Below are 17,428 nucleotides of genomic sequence, written 5' to 3' on the forward strand. Positions count from 1 at the left end.
TTTATTATCAAAAGATTTAAGTATTCATTTCTTTTAATTTTGATAATAAAGGCTTACAGCTAAAGGAAACCTAAAATTCACTTTCTCTGAAAGTTTTAACATTATATTGGATCAAAAAACAAAAATATTTAGTACAGAAATGTAAAGTTAAGGCCTACATAATTATGGCCACTGAATTGATAGCAAGTAAACTGCAGCCAACAGGCCTGACCTGAACCTCGTAGAGAGTCTATGGGATGTTGTCAAGAAGAAGATGCAGGACACCGGAACCAACAATGCAGAGGAGCTGAAGGTTCTGCTAAGCAACCTAGACTCTCTGAACACAACACTTCAGCAGAACCACAAGGTGATCTCCTCCATGCCATGCTGCATTGATGCAGTAATTCATGCAAAAAGAGCCTTGACCAAGTACTGAGTAGTACATGGGCATACTGCTCAGTAGGAGCACATGTCTTTTTTATTTGTCTGAAGTAATATTTAAAATAAAAACTTCAACAATATCACCTTTAAGGTGGATAACACATCGTTGGAAACCTTTCAGTCTAGTACAATTGTACCGGCAAAGTGGCGGGACAAGGAATAATCTCATATGTACGCATGCAAATAAATAAATAATGAAGACTTTGACTTTATTGATCTCACAATGGAGAAATTATCCTCGGCATTTAACCCATCTCTGAGGTGCCAGTGGGCTGCCATTGTGCGGCGTTCAGGGAGCATTCAGGGGCTAAGGGTGTTGCTCAGGGACCCAGAGTGGCAGACGGTGGGATTTGAACCAGGGTACTTGTAGCCTCTCAAGCCAGGCAATTACACAGAATAAGAAAGTATATCATCCCAGCTCCTTGCAAATCTCAGGGAGCCATTTCTGTTCTGCTTGTGTATTAATTACACCTAAGTCAATATCAGTGTTTTCCCTGACAATCTCACATGTGTGTTAGATTTTCTAACAACTGGTTCAGAATATAACTACAAGTTCTGTTCAAACCAAAAGGAAACAAACAAACTGATCAGATTTATAAAGCACCTCAGGATATACATTCTCTTTGTTTTTGCATGACCATCAGCAGGCTGTTGGAAGGAGATTTATCCCCCCATAAATACACACACACACAGACACACATATTATGGATGGATTTTCATATGAGATTGTGCACATTATGTCACTGGTCAAAGTTAAACCGGCACTTGATCTTCTGCCTCTGGCTGCAATCAGTTTGAAAATGCTGGGTCCATGTAAGCAGCGAGAGCCTTATTTTGGATTATAATCTCAGCTCGGAGAATGCTCAAAGGAAGTTTGGGTCATAATTTGCCATTTGTAATGGATAACATTGCTTGATGAGATTTGCTGAAGGGGAGGAGCAATGGCTTTAATTTGATGAGAAGCATAAAATCGATGGGGGGCGGTTAAACTTCGCACAGAGAAAATATGGGTTTCTCTTGTGTCTGTGGAGGTTTGGTGAAGAAATGCAGGACAACCAAAGAGCTGGGGGAGGGAAGCTCTCAATTCTCACCCAAGGAGCCCCAAATGCAACAAGATTATGAAGATTTGACATATCTGCTCGGAAGCAAAACACTGTGGCTTCATATTGAAAGCCAGGATTAGTCGCCTTTTCATTTCATCTCCTCTGGCCTGGCCTCAACCATGAGGCTAGAGCGTGGCCGGCGAGCTTCCCTGGCAATTACCTTCAACTTTGTGGCTTTGGCTTTTGCCCTGTCAGCAGTGACCACCAGCTACTGGTGTGAGGGGACCAGGAAGGTGGCCAAACCCTTCTGCTCAGGACCGCCTGTGAAGATGAAACAGTCGTACTGCATCCGCTTCAACAGCTCCAACCTCAACGACAGCCGGCAGGTGCAGTACATCTTTGAGACGGGAGAGGAGAAGTTTATTCTGAGGAAGTTCCACACTGGAATATTTTTCTCTTGTGAGCAGGCTGCCGATATGAACGGTAGGTGAACGCCTGACTTTCAGTCTCTGACAGAGTGATGGCGGAAGACACAACAAAATAATCCATAACATATGCCCATGTCCCTCAGTCCTGATCCCTATAGGAACCACAGCTCGGTAGGGTTCCAATGTTTTCCTACAATGGATGTAATTCAATGGGTCATTTACAAGCTTCTCTTGAACTTAACAGCCTGCAGAGGAGATATTCAGTTATTTAAATCGGGTGTGTTTGCACAGGAACACATTTATAATATACAGGGCAGTGCATCCTGTGGATTGGTTCAAGAATCACTGACATCTGGGATGGATTATTTTGTTCTTTCCCACATCCATTCATAGCTCCAGGTCAATTCCCCCTTTACAGATATCGTACATACATACTGCCATTTCCTACCTCACTATGCCCCTTCTGGGACTGTAAATAAACCATGGCGTGATGCATTAATTTTCATTAGATACGGTTTTAGGAATTATAGGGACAAATGCACACAAAAATGCTTTACTCATGTGTAATCATTTATGATTATCTGAAAACATTGCATTACACCCTAGTCCCATTAACTTTGGCTGTGATCCTATTTGGGTCAAGAGACTCATAAAGTATAAGAGATTAAGATTTCTGAGTAACCACTAGCTTGTAGATTTTATTTATTAGAGTCATATAACCACATTATCTTGCAGTAGTCTACAGAGTTTTAAATTAATGGTTCTCAAAGTGTGCATAAACAACCCCCCAATATTTCATACAAAATGACCAAAATGCGAAGGTATGAAATAGCAAAGGGATGAAATGACCATGCATTGCTGCAAAGTTAATGACTCAATGCAATCAACTGTTCACTGTCACCACATGCTAGTTCAGGTAGAGGGATTGATGCCAGGTTTGCTGCAAAGTCAGTGACTTGTTGCAAATGATTTCCTTAGATTAAAAACACATTTTTACAGATTATCATAATGAACTGAATGAATGCATTGGGTTATAACAAGGATTGAATTGTAATGTATGTAACTGACCATGAATTCATCTTTGTGACTGAACTAAATTGATTGCATACGTCTGTATATCAAACGCATCTGTTTGTCTTATAAGGTGCAATGAGACAACATTTCAGAATCAGAATAAGAATATCCTTTATTGTCATTGTCACAAGTACAACAAAAGTGAGAATAAAGCTATCTGGTTAGAGTGTGAGCAATAAATAATTTATATAAAATAGAAGCAGTTGTTTAAAAAGATAAAATAAAAACATATTCTGGCTGTGTTGAGTTTAGCTATTGCAACATTTGTTCTGAATTGGTGTTATATTCGTTACTACTTTGGACTCTTTCCATCCAGGGCAGTGGACCCCAGGATTTAGAAACCCTGATAAATGTTAAAAAACCATTTCAAAAATCAGTTCCTGCTGCTGAACATTTTAACCGTTTGGAGCCAATGTTCCTCCCTCTGCAAGCTGGGAGTTTCTCTTTCATCCTTTAAAACCGTGAAGATGTTTGATTGCTAAGCCTAAACCGACTTTAGTTGTGAGCATGGTAGATGGAGAGATTTTTTTTCCTTTTTTTGTGGCACTAGTGGTCTTAACTTTTGTAAGTTTTTCAACAGTAACTGGCAGGATAGAGGTGGAAAGAGGGGAAGAGATGCAGCAAAGGTCACCTGGGCAGGGAGTTGAACCCACGACGGGCTAAATCAAGGACTGTAGCCTCTGAACATGGGTCGCACGGGTTACCCTTGCGCCACCGCTGTGCCCCAAGTAAGAGAGAATGTTAACATGTTAAGCTATTTATGAGCAAACTTTACTAGCTTTTACAAATTATTGAAGCCAATACTTTATTTACTATATTTGCAATATATTTATTCGATATCACACTAAGAGAAAGATAGCATGCATGCAGAAACTAAGGACAACCTAATAGAAAATGAAAGGACAGATCAGAAAATGAACACAAGTGCTCAAAAAACAACAGCAGGTAGTCCTGAAACAATTATGTAGCCTTTAGTTACCTACATAAAGCAAAATCTCTTCAAGCAGAACATAAAGTCAAATTACTCACTCTTATTTTTCTTCCAGAAAATTATTTCAGTGGAAAAGTGGCAGATTGGAAGCAACAGAAAAAGTCAAGTCAGTCATTTTCTATACCGCTTCTTCCATAGTGGGTCGCGGGGAAGCTGGTGCCTATCTCCAGCAGTGTATGGGCAGGAGGTAGGGTACACCCTGGACAGGTCGCCAATCCATCGGAGGTTAACACACAAACAACCACGCACACACTCATTCACAAACCTAAGGGCAATTTAGAGAGACCAATTAACCTAACAGGCATGTCTTTGGACTGTGGGAGGAAGCCGGAGTACCCGGTGAAAACCCACGCATGCACGGGGAGAACATGCAAACTCCATGCAGAAAGACCCAAGGTAACATAGTTGCAGCAGTGCTACCAACTGTGCCACCGTGCAGCCCACGCTATGAATGTATGTATGAAAGGTATATGGAAATATACTGCATTTGAGCAAGAAGGAATATCAACAAGGGGCTGCACAGTGGCACAGTAGGTAGCACGGTTGCCTTCCAGCAGGAAGGTCCTGGGTTTGGGGGATTTCTGCGTGGAATTTATTTATTCTCCCCGTGCATGCGTGGGTTCTCTCCAGGTACTCCGGCTTCCTCCCACAGTCCAAATGGTAAATAGTAAATGGTCTGCACTTGTATAGCGCTTTCAAGTTCCCACAGACCCCAAAGTACTTTTCACTACAATCAGTCATCCACCCATTCACACACCGACAGTGGTGAGCTACATTGTAGAAGTTTACCTGGCTGCTAGTGTGGCTGCCATACACAGGCGGCACCAAACCCTCTGACCACCATCAGCAGACACGGTGGGTGAAGAGTGCTGCCCAAGGACACAAGAACTGTGACAGACAGAGCGGGGATTCAAACTGGCAACCCACAGGTTACAGGACAAACTCCTACCACTGCCCCTAAAATTGAAATCAGTTTTAACCTGCAGCACACCCAGATGTTGTGCCTTAAGCTTAGCTTCAACTGAGCTGATGACATCACATGCAGTGTAACGGTTTCAGATCATCAAATAAATTTACGTATCAAAAATAACCTGAGTTATTACAAAATGCAGTTTTTAAATGATGATTAAGGAAAAATAGGTATCCAAACAAACCTGACCCTGTGTGAACCTAATGACTGGTTGTGTGACCCTCTGAGTGTCATGATTTGTGGGTGTTTTGGGGTTGTGTTGGTCTTATTTCACAGTTGAAGTTTTGAATCATGTTTCTGTTTATTTTCCTGGTCATATTTTTGTTCATGTTTTGTCAAGTTGGGTTTTTGGATCTGGTTATGCTTTCGTTTCATGTTTTTCTAGTTATGTTTCTATTAGTTTGTATTCTTGAATTCCTGTTTTGCTCAGTCATGTTTGTTCTCTCCTGTCAATTAAGTTTATTCGGTTCACCTGCACCTAGTTAATCTGTCTCCTTGCCTCACCTGGTTCACACTCCATATATACAACTCCGTCCTGTTTATTCCTTGCGGAAACATTTTTCAGATCATGCTCTTGTTCTGTTATTCACGCCAAGCCTGTCTTGCCAGCCTGCCCATGTCTGTTTTTGCCTGTCTTGCCTGTCCGTTTATTGTTTTGGTTCCTGCCTCCTCCTGTGAGTAAGTTTTTGTTATTAAATCTTTTTTCACCTACCGTCATGCTGCCTGCTAGTCTGCATTCTGGGTTCGTCCGTTGCTCAAGTCCTGACACTGAGGCGACAAATACTATCAAGTCTTTCTGATAACTGGCAATGAATCTTTCTCATTGGTTTGAGTTTTGGCGTAACTGTTTTAGTTCAGTCACAGGGTTTTAAAGCATCAACCGCCATCAACCGTCAAGGTAATGCCACATCATCTCAGGCTGATTTACACCTGGACTTTGACTAGGCCTCCCAAAACCCCCATTCAGCTTTTTTTTTTTTTTAAAGTTTAACCTGGCCAATGTATAAAGTATTGTCCCAACATTCTTGGGGATCGTCAAGATACTTTTCGGCAAATGTGACGCAGGCCTTTGCCTTCCCTTTGCTCAGCATTGTTTTGACCTTCAAACTCTCCGGTGGAGGCCCTTTTGCCCCTGAACACTGACCTTTACTGCAGTTGTTCTCAACTGGTTGGTTGTAATCCAAAAGTGGACCACAGACACACAGACCCATTTTCAGTGATCCTCTTTTAGAGTAAAACAATGCCAAGAATAAATTATATGTAGAAGGTGGTAATAATGTCCTTTAATATGAGCTGAAACACACTGACTGAAACCATAAAAGAAGACATGCAAAGTTTGTTTACGTGTGAGTTACATGAGCATGGCGAAGGGGATGACAAGTGGATGTGTGACCCCTTTAACATTGAAATCTTAACGTTACCCAGCAACAAACAATCAGCTGGTAGGTCTACCACATAATCACAAGCAGAAATCTGTGGAAAAACAACGCTCTTTTTTCTGGAATTTTAAAAGAGTGTAAATAATGTTTCCCAGTTGGGTGTCAGGTTAGGTTAACCAGGGATTCTTAATTGCACTTAAGTCTCATTTTGTCATAATGCAGGTTTGTAGTAGGGCCAAAGTGCAGTGATGGAGGCAGGAGGCAGAGGAATGAAGGTAAGATGAGTCTTTAATTGTTCTCGTACGCAGACCAGGCAGGAAAACCAGAATCAGGCTGAACCAGATCAAGACCAGGACATGGAGTGACCAGACATGACGAGGGTAACAAGGACATAAACAACACAAGGATCCATCCCCAAACAATGAAAACAAAGGGACTTAAATATAAACTGATAGGACAGGGAGAACCAATGAGAAACGAGGACCAGGTAATTAAATAAGCAAGGAACAACCGGGCTAGGCTACGGTAAACAGGAGGATGGAAACAGAGGGTAAACAAGGACCAGACCAGGAAACTAAACAAAACAAAACGCAGAACCCAGGCTGGCATGACATGTTTGTCTCTTGTTAGCCCAGTGATGGCCTGGCAGCCTGTCTATGCTGCCTCCCACCTTCCTTTTTGGAATAAAAAAAATAGTTTTTAACATTACAATTAGCAAAAACTTTACTTTTTAGGAAATATCTCTTTATAATATATTTTTAGCAAATGAAGACTTTTGTTCTGATGATATAAAAATTTCAATAGTATGTTTTATTTATTTAATATGTCTTAAAGTTTTCTGTGTTTATTTATTTGACAGGGTTTGACTGTCGAAGTTTTGCTGAGATTGCACCTGAACATCAAAGAGGTTGGTAAAATCATGACTGTGGTCGCATTTAAATGTTTGTTTTTCTTGGAAAACATTAAAGATTACGCTATTAGAAGGGTTTATTGGCAGAAAAAAAGAATCACAACTGTTTATAAGACCAATGATTACCGCACTTACCGTGAAGCCTGTTTAACCCGACTCCTGACTGGATGTGAAGTCTGTTCTAAGAAACCAAAGATGAAAATCCTAACGATATAACGAATATCAAACTGCTACGGTTTTACCAACAAAGTGGTTCCAGTTCAACGGCCAGAGACCCAACTATGTGCTGCCTCATTATGTCACTTAATAAAATTCCCATTTCAGTAAAGGTTTGCAGAAATCACTGGATTTGTCTCATTATTCCTGCAAAAATCTTAATTTCATGTGCCTTGTGTTTTAAACAACAGTATTCGTGATGCTCTTTTCATTGCTGACCATCATTTCCGATCCCTGATTGGTCTTCATGAAGAGGAGTTAAACACAGGCTGTTTTAACCAGGATATCTACACACCGGATGGCACAAAACCTTCCAAATACCACTAAACTTTAAACAATAGTAGAACAAGACTTGGACCTTTTCACATTGTTGTGTTGTTTAAAAAGATTAAAAAAGGGGCTAAAAACATCCATTGACAATGCATGTTTGGAAGTTGGCAGTCGAATTACGGATGGCTGTGTCGACGATTGGCAGCCTCTGTACATGGGCTTCTTTCTCTACTACCATGCCACAGCGCTCCTTGTTTGCTCAGAACCATTTTGGCAATTGGATTTTCTCACCAGAAACCAGATATTAAAACCAAAAAAAAAACAGTGATTATTTGATTTTTGTTTAAAAATATAAAATATAAGACATTTTTCTTTTTCATGCTCAACAAAAGATGAAGAAAATTTTACTTTACATTTTCTTTCCTTTTGTTATATAGAAAATATAAAAACTCTAGCTCAGAGAAACTAGACAGACACCAAATTCTGCAGCAATTATATACAATCAGATTCAATAAAGAGTAATATTATGAAGTTCATTTATTTTAGTAACTGAATTCACTAAGTGAAACACGTTATATGGATTAACTACACACAGACTGATGTTTGTAAGCCTTTATTTCAGTTTGTTATGATGATTTTCTGCTTTCAGCTGATGAAAACCTGACATTTACGACTAAAATATTACATCAGACCAATAAAAACATGTTTAATAAATAAATTTGGGCTTAATGAAAACTATGTTTAATACCTGCTAAAATATTATTTTCATAGGTTGTTTTAATCTGACAAACGAGCGTCATGCTTCTTATTTACTGAATATGACTGTATTGTGACCTTAGGAGGCGTGTCTTCTGTACACCTTGTCTTGCTCTTAAAGAGGAATATTCAAATAGCGATTTTAGTTTGCATGAATGGGGTGAACGTAATGGTAAATGCAGTGAGGCGTTAGCCAACAGGTATACTGTTCCCAGAAACACAGAGCAATCAGGCTAACATGTCTGTACACATTATGTTCATTTGCTTAATAATAATAACCTAATATCTTGTTTTATAGCTCCTTTAGAACATCTGACACCATACCATTTTAACACAAAATTTCAGCACATTTTATTCTGAATGCGATCAAGTAAAAAAAATTTTGGTGTTTAAAAACCATCAATTTCATCTGACTTTTCCGCCTTAGAACAGAATAAAAAGCATTCAGCATTGACATGAGAGGCGGGATGGAAATACAGACACACAATCTGACAGCTGCTGTCAAACGATGTGAATAAAGATTTTTATTCACTACAGAAAGAGAGGAGGGTCAAATAAATGTTTGTGGTTTAAACTGTTTTCTTTAAGATTATATTTTCTAATAAAAGCCATCCGAATATCCGATCTTCTGTAGCCTACTTCAACAGATACTTCTCATTTAGGTAGGTTGAATAATAGTGCTATTTAAGCCACGATAATAGTATTGTTATTGTAAAGTGGGTATAAGACAGAAATTATTCAGTAATTTTTTACTTCTCTTAAATGTCGGAACTCTGTTTTCTTATCATTCTGACGAATATTTTAGAGGCTAAAAGTAGATATTGAGCAATCCACATTTTAGGTGGTTATAAGCAGAGATGCACCAATCAGAGATCTGGATTTGTAAGGCTTTGATAGGTTTTAACCAATTCCAGTATTTCAAGAAGATAAGAAAGCCTTCGAAATATATCTATAAGATAAGCCTTCAAAATTTCTTTTTCTAGTCTTCCTGCTGTGAACGATCAGTAATGTTTTATATTGAGTGCAGAGGTGATGTCACAAAGTGAGTGAAAGAGAAGTTGTCTTTAGCAATTAGCAGGACCAGTGTTATTAGCATTACAGACTCAACTGTAAATATTAGTCTCTGAGTTTGTTTCCTGGAGCCGAGGTGTCCAAAATGCGGCATGTGAGCCATTTGATCCCCTTATTTCAGTCATCACAGCAAAGGGAGGCTACTTTAAGGATTCTAAAATATAACATATTTAAAGTTATTTTACAATTTTGGGTTTGCTACACAATTTCATTTGTGTTCATTTGCAGTTTTGATGCCTTCATTGAGAATCTATGTATAATGTAAATAGTCATGAACATAAAGAAAACCATTAAATGATAAAGGCGTTCTAAACCTTTTGACCGGTAGTGTGCATATATATATATATATATATACATATATATATATATATATATGTATATATATATATATATATATATATATATATATAGTAACCCATATCCTGCTTCCATAGAGAGAAAGATTTTCTAGACCAGCGAAATGAAAAAAGATTGACCTTATAAATATAGGCAAATCAATTTTTTTGATGATGAACCCGTGCCAGGTTTTGAATCTAGAATAATTTAAAGATGTCTCCTCCAAAAAATCAGACTACTAAAATCAGACTACTAAAAAACTGATGTCTAGTTTGTTGTTGAACAGCTAAAAAATAAATAAACTCATTATGAAATCATATTTGGGTTTAAAAAAACAAGATTTTTCTGCCCCACGACTACCTTGAACTTTATGATCTTGGCTTGCATGAATAAAGTTTGGACACCCCTGATGTAGAGAGTGTTGACCCTTACTTTACCTCTGAGACTGAAGATTGAAAGCTCCACAGGGTAAAATAGAGAAGCTTGGCAAAAACATGTTTAGCCTTCCTATTATCTGGTGACATCATTTCTAGTCACCGGCCAATTTCTTAGTGCATCTCTGTTGTAAGTCTCCCTGATCCTGGTTTACCACTAGAACCAGTTTAATAGAGAAATCTCAACTTGAGCTTCAAACTACTTATTGTCCCTTTTTTCTTTCTACGCACTCCGTTCTTTCTACACACAACCTGTCAATATTCTTGTATATATATATTTTTCCATTGTATATATATATATATATATATATATATATATATATATTGTATATATATGTTTTTTTATAACTAACTTTATAAAAAAAAACTTTTTATAACTTGTATAAAAAGTTTTTTTATAACCTTTTTTTAAATAACTTTTTATACCTTTTTATAACTTTATAACTTTTTAAATATTTATTTTCTTTAATTTGCACTACTTGCCTGCACTGTTTTGTTCTGATTTTGGAAATTTCGTTGCACCCATGTGGAGCAATGACAAATAAAGAATTCTGATTTCTGATTTCCTTAGTGCCCTTTGCTTTGTGAATGCGGCTGAAACAAACGTGTCTGTTTTACCTCTGTGTTAACAACCACAGGTGCACACATAAAAAGGCAAACCCTACATGTTACATACAGAACATGCCTCTGATCTATAAATAGTCTCATGAAAATGGTAATTCTGAGACATAGCTACATATTAAGTCTCCATTCATATAGGTCAGAATGAGCGGAAATACAAACTTTCTGTCATAAACACTGTAAAAGATTTAGACTCTAAATCTTTTACATTTTTTTAATTTTAGAGGATGGTCCTGGGTAGCAAACTTCTTTTCTCCACCGGTTTTTACAGCACAGGTGCATCAAAATTATTTCAGTAATTCAATTGAAAAAGGGACATTTGTATAACATGGATGTATTACACATGAGTGATATATTTTAAGTATTTATTTCTGCTAATGTTGATGCTGATGTCCTTTAGCTAATGAAAACCCAATGTTCAGTTCTTAAAGACATCAGAATATCCCATAGGACCAATAAAATAAGAACGTTTAATACAGTAATGTGCTCCTACTGAAATATATGTCCATGTACTGTACAGTATATTCACTCAGTACTTGGTCTGGGCTCCGTTAGCATGATTTACTTCATCAGTGCAGCAAGGCATGGAGGCAGTCAGCCTATGGTTCTTCTGAAGTGTTCAGGAAACCCAGGTTTCTTTAATTGCAGCTTTCAGCTCGTCTGCATTGTTGGTTCTGGGGTCTCTAATCTTCCTCTTGACCATACTCCATAGATTCTCTGGGGGTTTAGGTCAGACCAGTCAAATCAATCAACTCTGCTGGAAAATAAAATCAACATCTCCATAAAGCTTACCAGCAGAGGGAAGCATGCAGTGCTGCACAAACCTTATAAATCTCCACCAATGACAAATCTTTGTTTTAGACCATCCCTCACAATCCTCTCAAGGCTTCAGTTATTCCTGTTGCTTCTGCACATTTTCTTTCAAACCTTTTCCTTCCAATCAACTTTCCAACAACATGCTTAGATACAGAACTCTGTGACCAAGCAGCATTGGCCTATTGTGGTGTATACTTCAGTGTCTGTGACTCTCCATTGGATAACTATCAAGTCAGCATTCTTCCCCATACTACAATTTTTATTTACATTTTTTATTACCTGTAAGTCTTGATCATCCAAATTAACACAAAGAAACACTTAAGATTCATCACTCTGTGTTTGAATCTGAGTTTCACTTTTTCAATTGAAATACTGAAGTAAATTAACCTTCAATGATAAGTCGAATTAACTGTGCTTCACCTGTTCACTGTGTCGAGGTTTGACGCAGTGAACAGGTGAAGCTCAGGTCTGATTTAAATTTCCTGATATAAAAGGAACACGCCTCTGGGATTATCTATCAGTTTCAAAGTGAAATAAGGACTGCAATAACTGATCTCTGTTTTGTTTGTTCCTAGGAGTGCTGTGGCTATGTGTCGTAGCAGAGAGCCTGTACCTCGGTCTGCTCTTCATAGGCGGGGTTCTGATGATTTTGGAGCAGTGTCGCTGCTTTAGCGTCATGAACAAGTTGAAACTCAGTGCCTTCGCTGCCATGTGCACTGCTCTCTCAGGTAACAGCAAAACAAACTATGAAAGCATTTGGTTCATGAAGAAAGGAAGAATACAATAGGGCGGGGTGAAGTTTCTTCCAAAAGGATGCTTGGGCATCCCACAAGGACCATCTCACTGAAGGCTAGGGAGTAATCGTTCAGCCTTTTGTTCACTTCTATAGTATGATTTATGAGTACATAGGACATTTTAAGGGTCAGCTGATGTCAACAAACTGTCCTTTATCTTAGTATCTCATATGGCTGTTCACCACAGCAATAAAAACTAAGGAGCAGGGCAGCAGGTCATGGTGGCTGAATGCGACGAGGCTGAGAGTCAAGCAGCTGAAAAGCTAACTGATCTGTGGCCACTCGCTGCCTCGGAGGATTTGCTGGTATGTGGAGTAATCGGATTGGAACCGGGGCAGCGATTTTGGACTGTGCCAAGATCTGCCCAGAGGACCTCCCTCCCTCCCCCACTAACTCCCCCTCTCAGCGCTTGACTCCCATCCCATCCCCCCTGTTGTTCTGTGTTAATCCCAGAAAAAGCAGCTGCACAGAGCGAGAGTCAGAATGAGGCAGCGGAGTTCACCTAAACCCTCTGTTGTTTTAGTATACATGGTTCCTACTAAGTCTGGATAACTGGGAATGTATGGAATTTAATTTATTTTTCCAGGTTTGGATGAATAAGGAAAAATAAATTAAATTGTGAAAATCCATCCATTCAATTCAATTCAAAAATACTTTATTAATCCCAAATTCATAAATTTTATTAATCCCAATCCCATCCATCCATCCATCCATCCATCCATCCATCCATCCATCCATCCATCCATCCATCCATCCATCCATCCATCCATCCATCCATCCATCCATCCAACCATCCATCCATCCATCCATCCATCCATCCAACCACTTGTACATTATCCTTCTTTCTTCCTTCCGTTTTTTGTTATTAGAAACCTTTATATCCATACTATCTAAAAATTTGCTAAAACAATCCTAGAACTCTGAAAATTTGATTTGAAAAAGTATGAAATATTGACAGAAAATACACTATAAACTACATAGTACAGCTGGCCTTATGTCAGAGCACTTCCTACATCTTTTAAAACCCCATTTGGTTACTTATTAGAAACCGAATGTTTTTTTTATAAAAAAAGAAACAACTTCAGTGTCTGTTTTGACTTGTGTAATGAGCATTAAGAAGTAAAAAAATTGTACTTAATTCGGTCAGTAACATATGGAATTCTGACATATAATTATGCAGGAACCTGTAGGTAAAGCAGTGTTTCAAGCCTTAACCCTCTGAGCAATAAAAGCTAAAATTGCACAATAACATATGGTTTTCCAGGGCATAAACAATCTTGAGTCTGCACCCAAGATCCCAACAGGTTTTTCTTTCTAGCTGTGAAATAGTGCATATTTTTAACCCAAATAATTGAAATTATATTTCACAGCTTACACACTTATTTCACACAGATAATGAAAGAAATTGGAAAAGAAGCAGCCACTGACAAAGCTTGGTTTCTGCGTCGGCACATACATTTAAATTGGGCTCGCTTGTTCTCTGCTGGTCAGCTCATCAATACAATAGTTTGAACAGTTTCTCATCAGGAATTTTACATGACTGTAGCATCTTGTGGGTCACTGAATGATATCATCTCAAGATGGCAGTAAAATCAAATCTAGTTATTACCCAGTTTGTTCTAATTATTATTACAAATGTTCAGCACTTTTACCATCTGATGTTAAGCAAATATTTATGCACCTTGAACTTTTTGTAAGCAACAAGCCATATGGGGGACACCACAAACATGCAGAAGAAGGTGCCCTGTTCAGATGAGTCCAAAATTAAGCTTTCTGGTCTATATGCAAATACCGGAAAACTACTACTGTAGGGATGCAGGGATGAGGAAGCTGGTCAGAGCTGGTGGGCAATAGATGGAGCTAAATAGAGGACAATAATGGAAGAAAACCTGTTCGGGCTGCTAATTACTTGACACTGGGGCAAAGGTGCCCCTTCTGGCAGGACACAGAGCCGAAGCTACAATGGAATGGTTTAGATCAAAGCATATTTATGTGTTAAAGTGGTCCAGTCAATGTTCACATCTAAATCCAATTGAGAATCAATGGATTGATGCTCACAGATGCTCTCCATCCATTCTGACTGAAATGAGCTTGTTTGTAATGAAGCATGGGCAAAGAATTTAAACTGCAAAGTTTGAGGACACATAAATATGCTTCGATCTAAACCATTCCATTTTTTGCATTTATTTTGTAAAACCTTTTGGAAACTTTGTACCATTTTCCTTCCATCACAAATAATACCCTACTTTATGTTGGTCAATCAGGTAAATAAAAACAAATACATTGAAGTTTGTGGTTGTAACATAGCCAAATGAGAAAGGTGCAAGAGGTTTGAACACTTTTGCAAAGTGCTGTATGACACATCCATCACTGGCTTGCACCTCCACCACATCATGTCCAGAATGGACTCCTCCTTCTTGGAGTTTAACTTCTGTCAGTGAGTGTCGGCTCTTGTGCTCTTTTTTTCTCAGGCCTTTGTGGGATGGTGGCCCATATGATGTTCACCACCATCTTCCATCTTTCTGTCTCTATGGGACCTGAAGACTGGAGACCCAAGACTTGGGACTACAGCTGGTCTTATGCGTAAGCACTTCCTAAATCTTTCAAAAACCCATTTGGTAACTTAATATAAAACAGAATAAATTTTCATTAAGAGGCATCAACTTTAGTGTCTGTTTTGAGTTCTGGAATTATCATTAAAATAAAATAAAATTGTAGTTAATTCAATCAATAAATGAACTTGATGAGGACTAAAAGGCTCATTCACTATTTATTTTAAAACATTATATAAGGGGTATTGTATTTTAACTGGAATTAATTGTAGTGTCAGTTTGACTCTAACTTTTGATCTTGCTTCTTGCAGCTTAGCGTGGTGTTCTTTTGGCACCTGCATGGGCTCTGCAGTGACAACCCTCAACAGATACACAAAGACCATCATAGAGTTTAAATACAAGCGGCACAACATTGAGAAGAACCTGATGATCAAGCAGAAGATGATGGAGCTGGGTCTCCCCGAGCAGATGTGGGACATGTACTTGACTGCTGTTCCTGCTGATGTGGAGATACCACCAGAACCGCTGGTAAACGGCCACAAGCCTTCAACAAGAACACAGTATGTGTTTGAAGAAATGGACCATCCACCAGAACAACAAGTGGAGGCATACTGTTAAAGACAGTCCAGGCTAAAGGAGAAGATCATTTACTCTTTTTGTTCCTTGCTTTACAACTAATGTCCTTCTGCCAGGTTTGGACCAAGTTTGGCTTCCATGTAACATACATTTAACCAAGACAACATGCTTCTACTTTAACGTGCATCCTTCTGCTTCAACCTGAGCTCAATCTGCCTTCTATTATCCAAGATGCATTAAAACTGTTATTTGCAGCAGATGCACTGAGAGGAACAGTGGTCCTGAAACGTATGAACTGTACCACCTCTCGTCAGTCATGGCTGGATCCCTGTACCAAAGCAGGAATCAATTCTTTAAACTCTCTCTGGGTTCCTTACAGTATTTATTGTATTTTTTTTTTACTGTAAACCTTCATTTTGGAGGTTAAATGGCTGAAAAGAGAGGGTTCCGCTGCTGTTTGAAAAATTCGCATTTAGAAGATGTGAATAAAAAAATGTGCAACTCATGTCATTGATGGGTATCTTTACAACATATGAATTAATATCATTAAAGTTTATCCAGGTTCCTAGGCAGTCTGGAAAAGTCTGGGTATTAAATGGAGTGGCAGTTACATTTATTCATGTTTAAATCATGTCTTTTATCTTGGATTTACCACGTCACACCTGGATTGTAATGTTTTACCTGTTAGTATTTTGTTTTTTGACTTAATAACTGAATGCAGTCTCATTCAAACATTAAAAAAGGGACATTTCACAGTTTGTTTGGACACTCTCAACTCAGGTTGAAATGAACCTGTTGTTTTTAAAATGGGCCAGGTTAAAATGCCAAACAAAGCATTTTGCAAATGAGATAAAGCTTGTGTAAAGCACAGAATCTCTATTAATATACTCCAGCCCTCATTGGACAAGTCCAAATGTTATAGATTCTGGAATAAACCTGAACTATTTTTGTCCAAATAAACGCAGTGAAATGACCCAGTACCACACTCCAAAAATCAAAAGGCAATTTTAGAATAATTGTTTCATATTTTTGGAGCACACAAATAGGACCCAGTTCCTATTTAAGCAGTTAAATATTTATTATTTTGCTCTCAAATATCAAGAGTGTTAAACAAAATGGAAATCTGAGTCTGAAACACAGAAAATTGAAATGTGTAAGAGCCTTGGATTATTTCTTTGAGAAAGATTTCTATCTATTTCTCTGTTGTGGATGCTTGTTATCTTGTTTGTTTGTTAATTTTAGGGACAGAAAGAATGACTCAAAAAAATGCTAACCAACAGAAGTAGCTTAGGTCCCCGGGGTCAGGACTCGAACCAGGGACAGCTAGGTCGAGGACCGTAACCTCCATAAATGGGTCGCACTCTCTCCCGCTGCGTCACGCAATATTTGACCACGTTTCTCTGTAGAATTGGTCTACTTAAACTGGTCGGTTTCCAGGCACAAACCCAGCTTTTAAGGTTAGTTTATACATTTTGAATGGGTTTGAAGTGGGAGCTTTGGGAAGGTCATTCTAAAAGCTTGATGTTGGGCTTCTTTATCCATTTCAAACCCATGTTGGATGTGTGTTTGGGAACATTCTCCTGTTGGAACACAAAATTGTGCCTGGATTTCAACCATCTGGTTGTTGCTTGGAGATGAAGTTGAAGAACTTGGAAGCAGACATCCTGCTTAATTTTTTTTACCTCCTTTTTAGCAATGCCCAAAATCATGATAGTGCCACTACCCTGCTTGACAGTTTAATATAGTGTTTTTGTGTTAGAAAGCCTCATCT

At 38.5% G+C, this 17,428-nt stretch overlaps 1 protein-coding gene across 1 annotated transcript; it reads left to right on the forward strand.

Moving 5' to 3' along the window:
- Window positions 1-1,222: 1,222 nt before the first annotated feature.
- Window positions 1,223-16,162, forward strand: LOC124864666 (germ cell-specific gene 1-like protein). Its single transcript, XM_047359531.1, has 5 exons — window positions 1,223-1,946; window positions 7,165-7,212; window positions 12,311-12,463; window positions 15,001-15,112; window positions 15,393-16,162. The coding sequence occupies exons 1-5, from the start codon at window positions 1,643-1,645 to the stop codon at window positions 15,697-15,699; spliced, it is 924 nt and encodes a 307-aa protein (XP_047215487.1). The 5' UTR covers window positions 1,223-1,642; the 3' UTR covers window positions 15,700-16,162.
- The last annotated feature ends 1,266 nt before the right edge of the window (window positions 16,163-17,428 follow it).

The sequence above is a fragment of the Girardinichthys multiradiatus genome, chromosome Y (genome assembly GCF_021462225.1).
Source record: "Girardinichthys multiradiatus isolate DD_20200921_A chromosome Y, DD_fGirMul_XY1, whole genome shotgun sequence".
Taxonomy (NCBI): Eukaryota; Metazoa; Chordata; class Actinopteri; order Cyprinodontiformes; family Goodeidae; genus Girardinichthys; species Girardinichthys multiradiatus.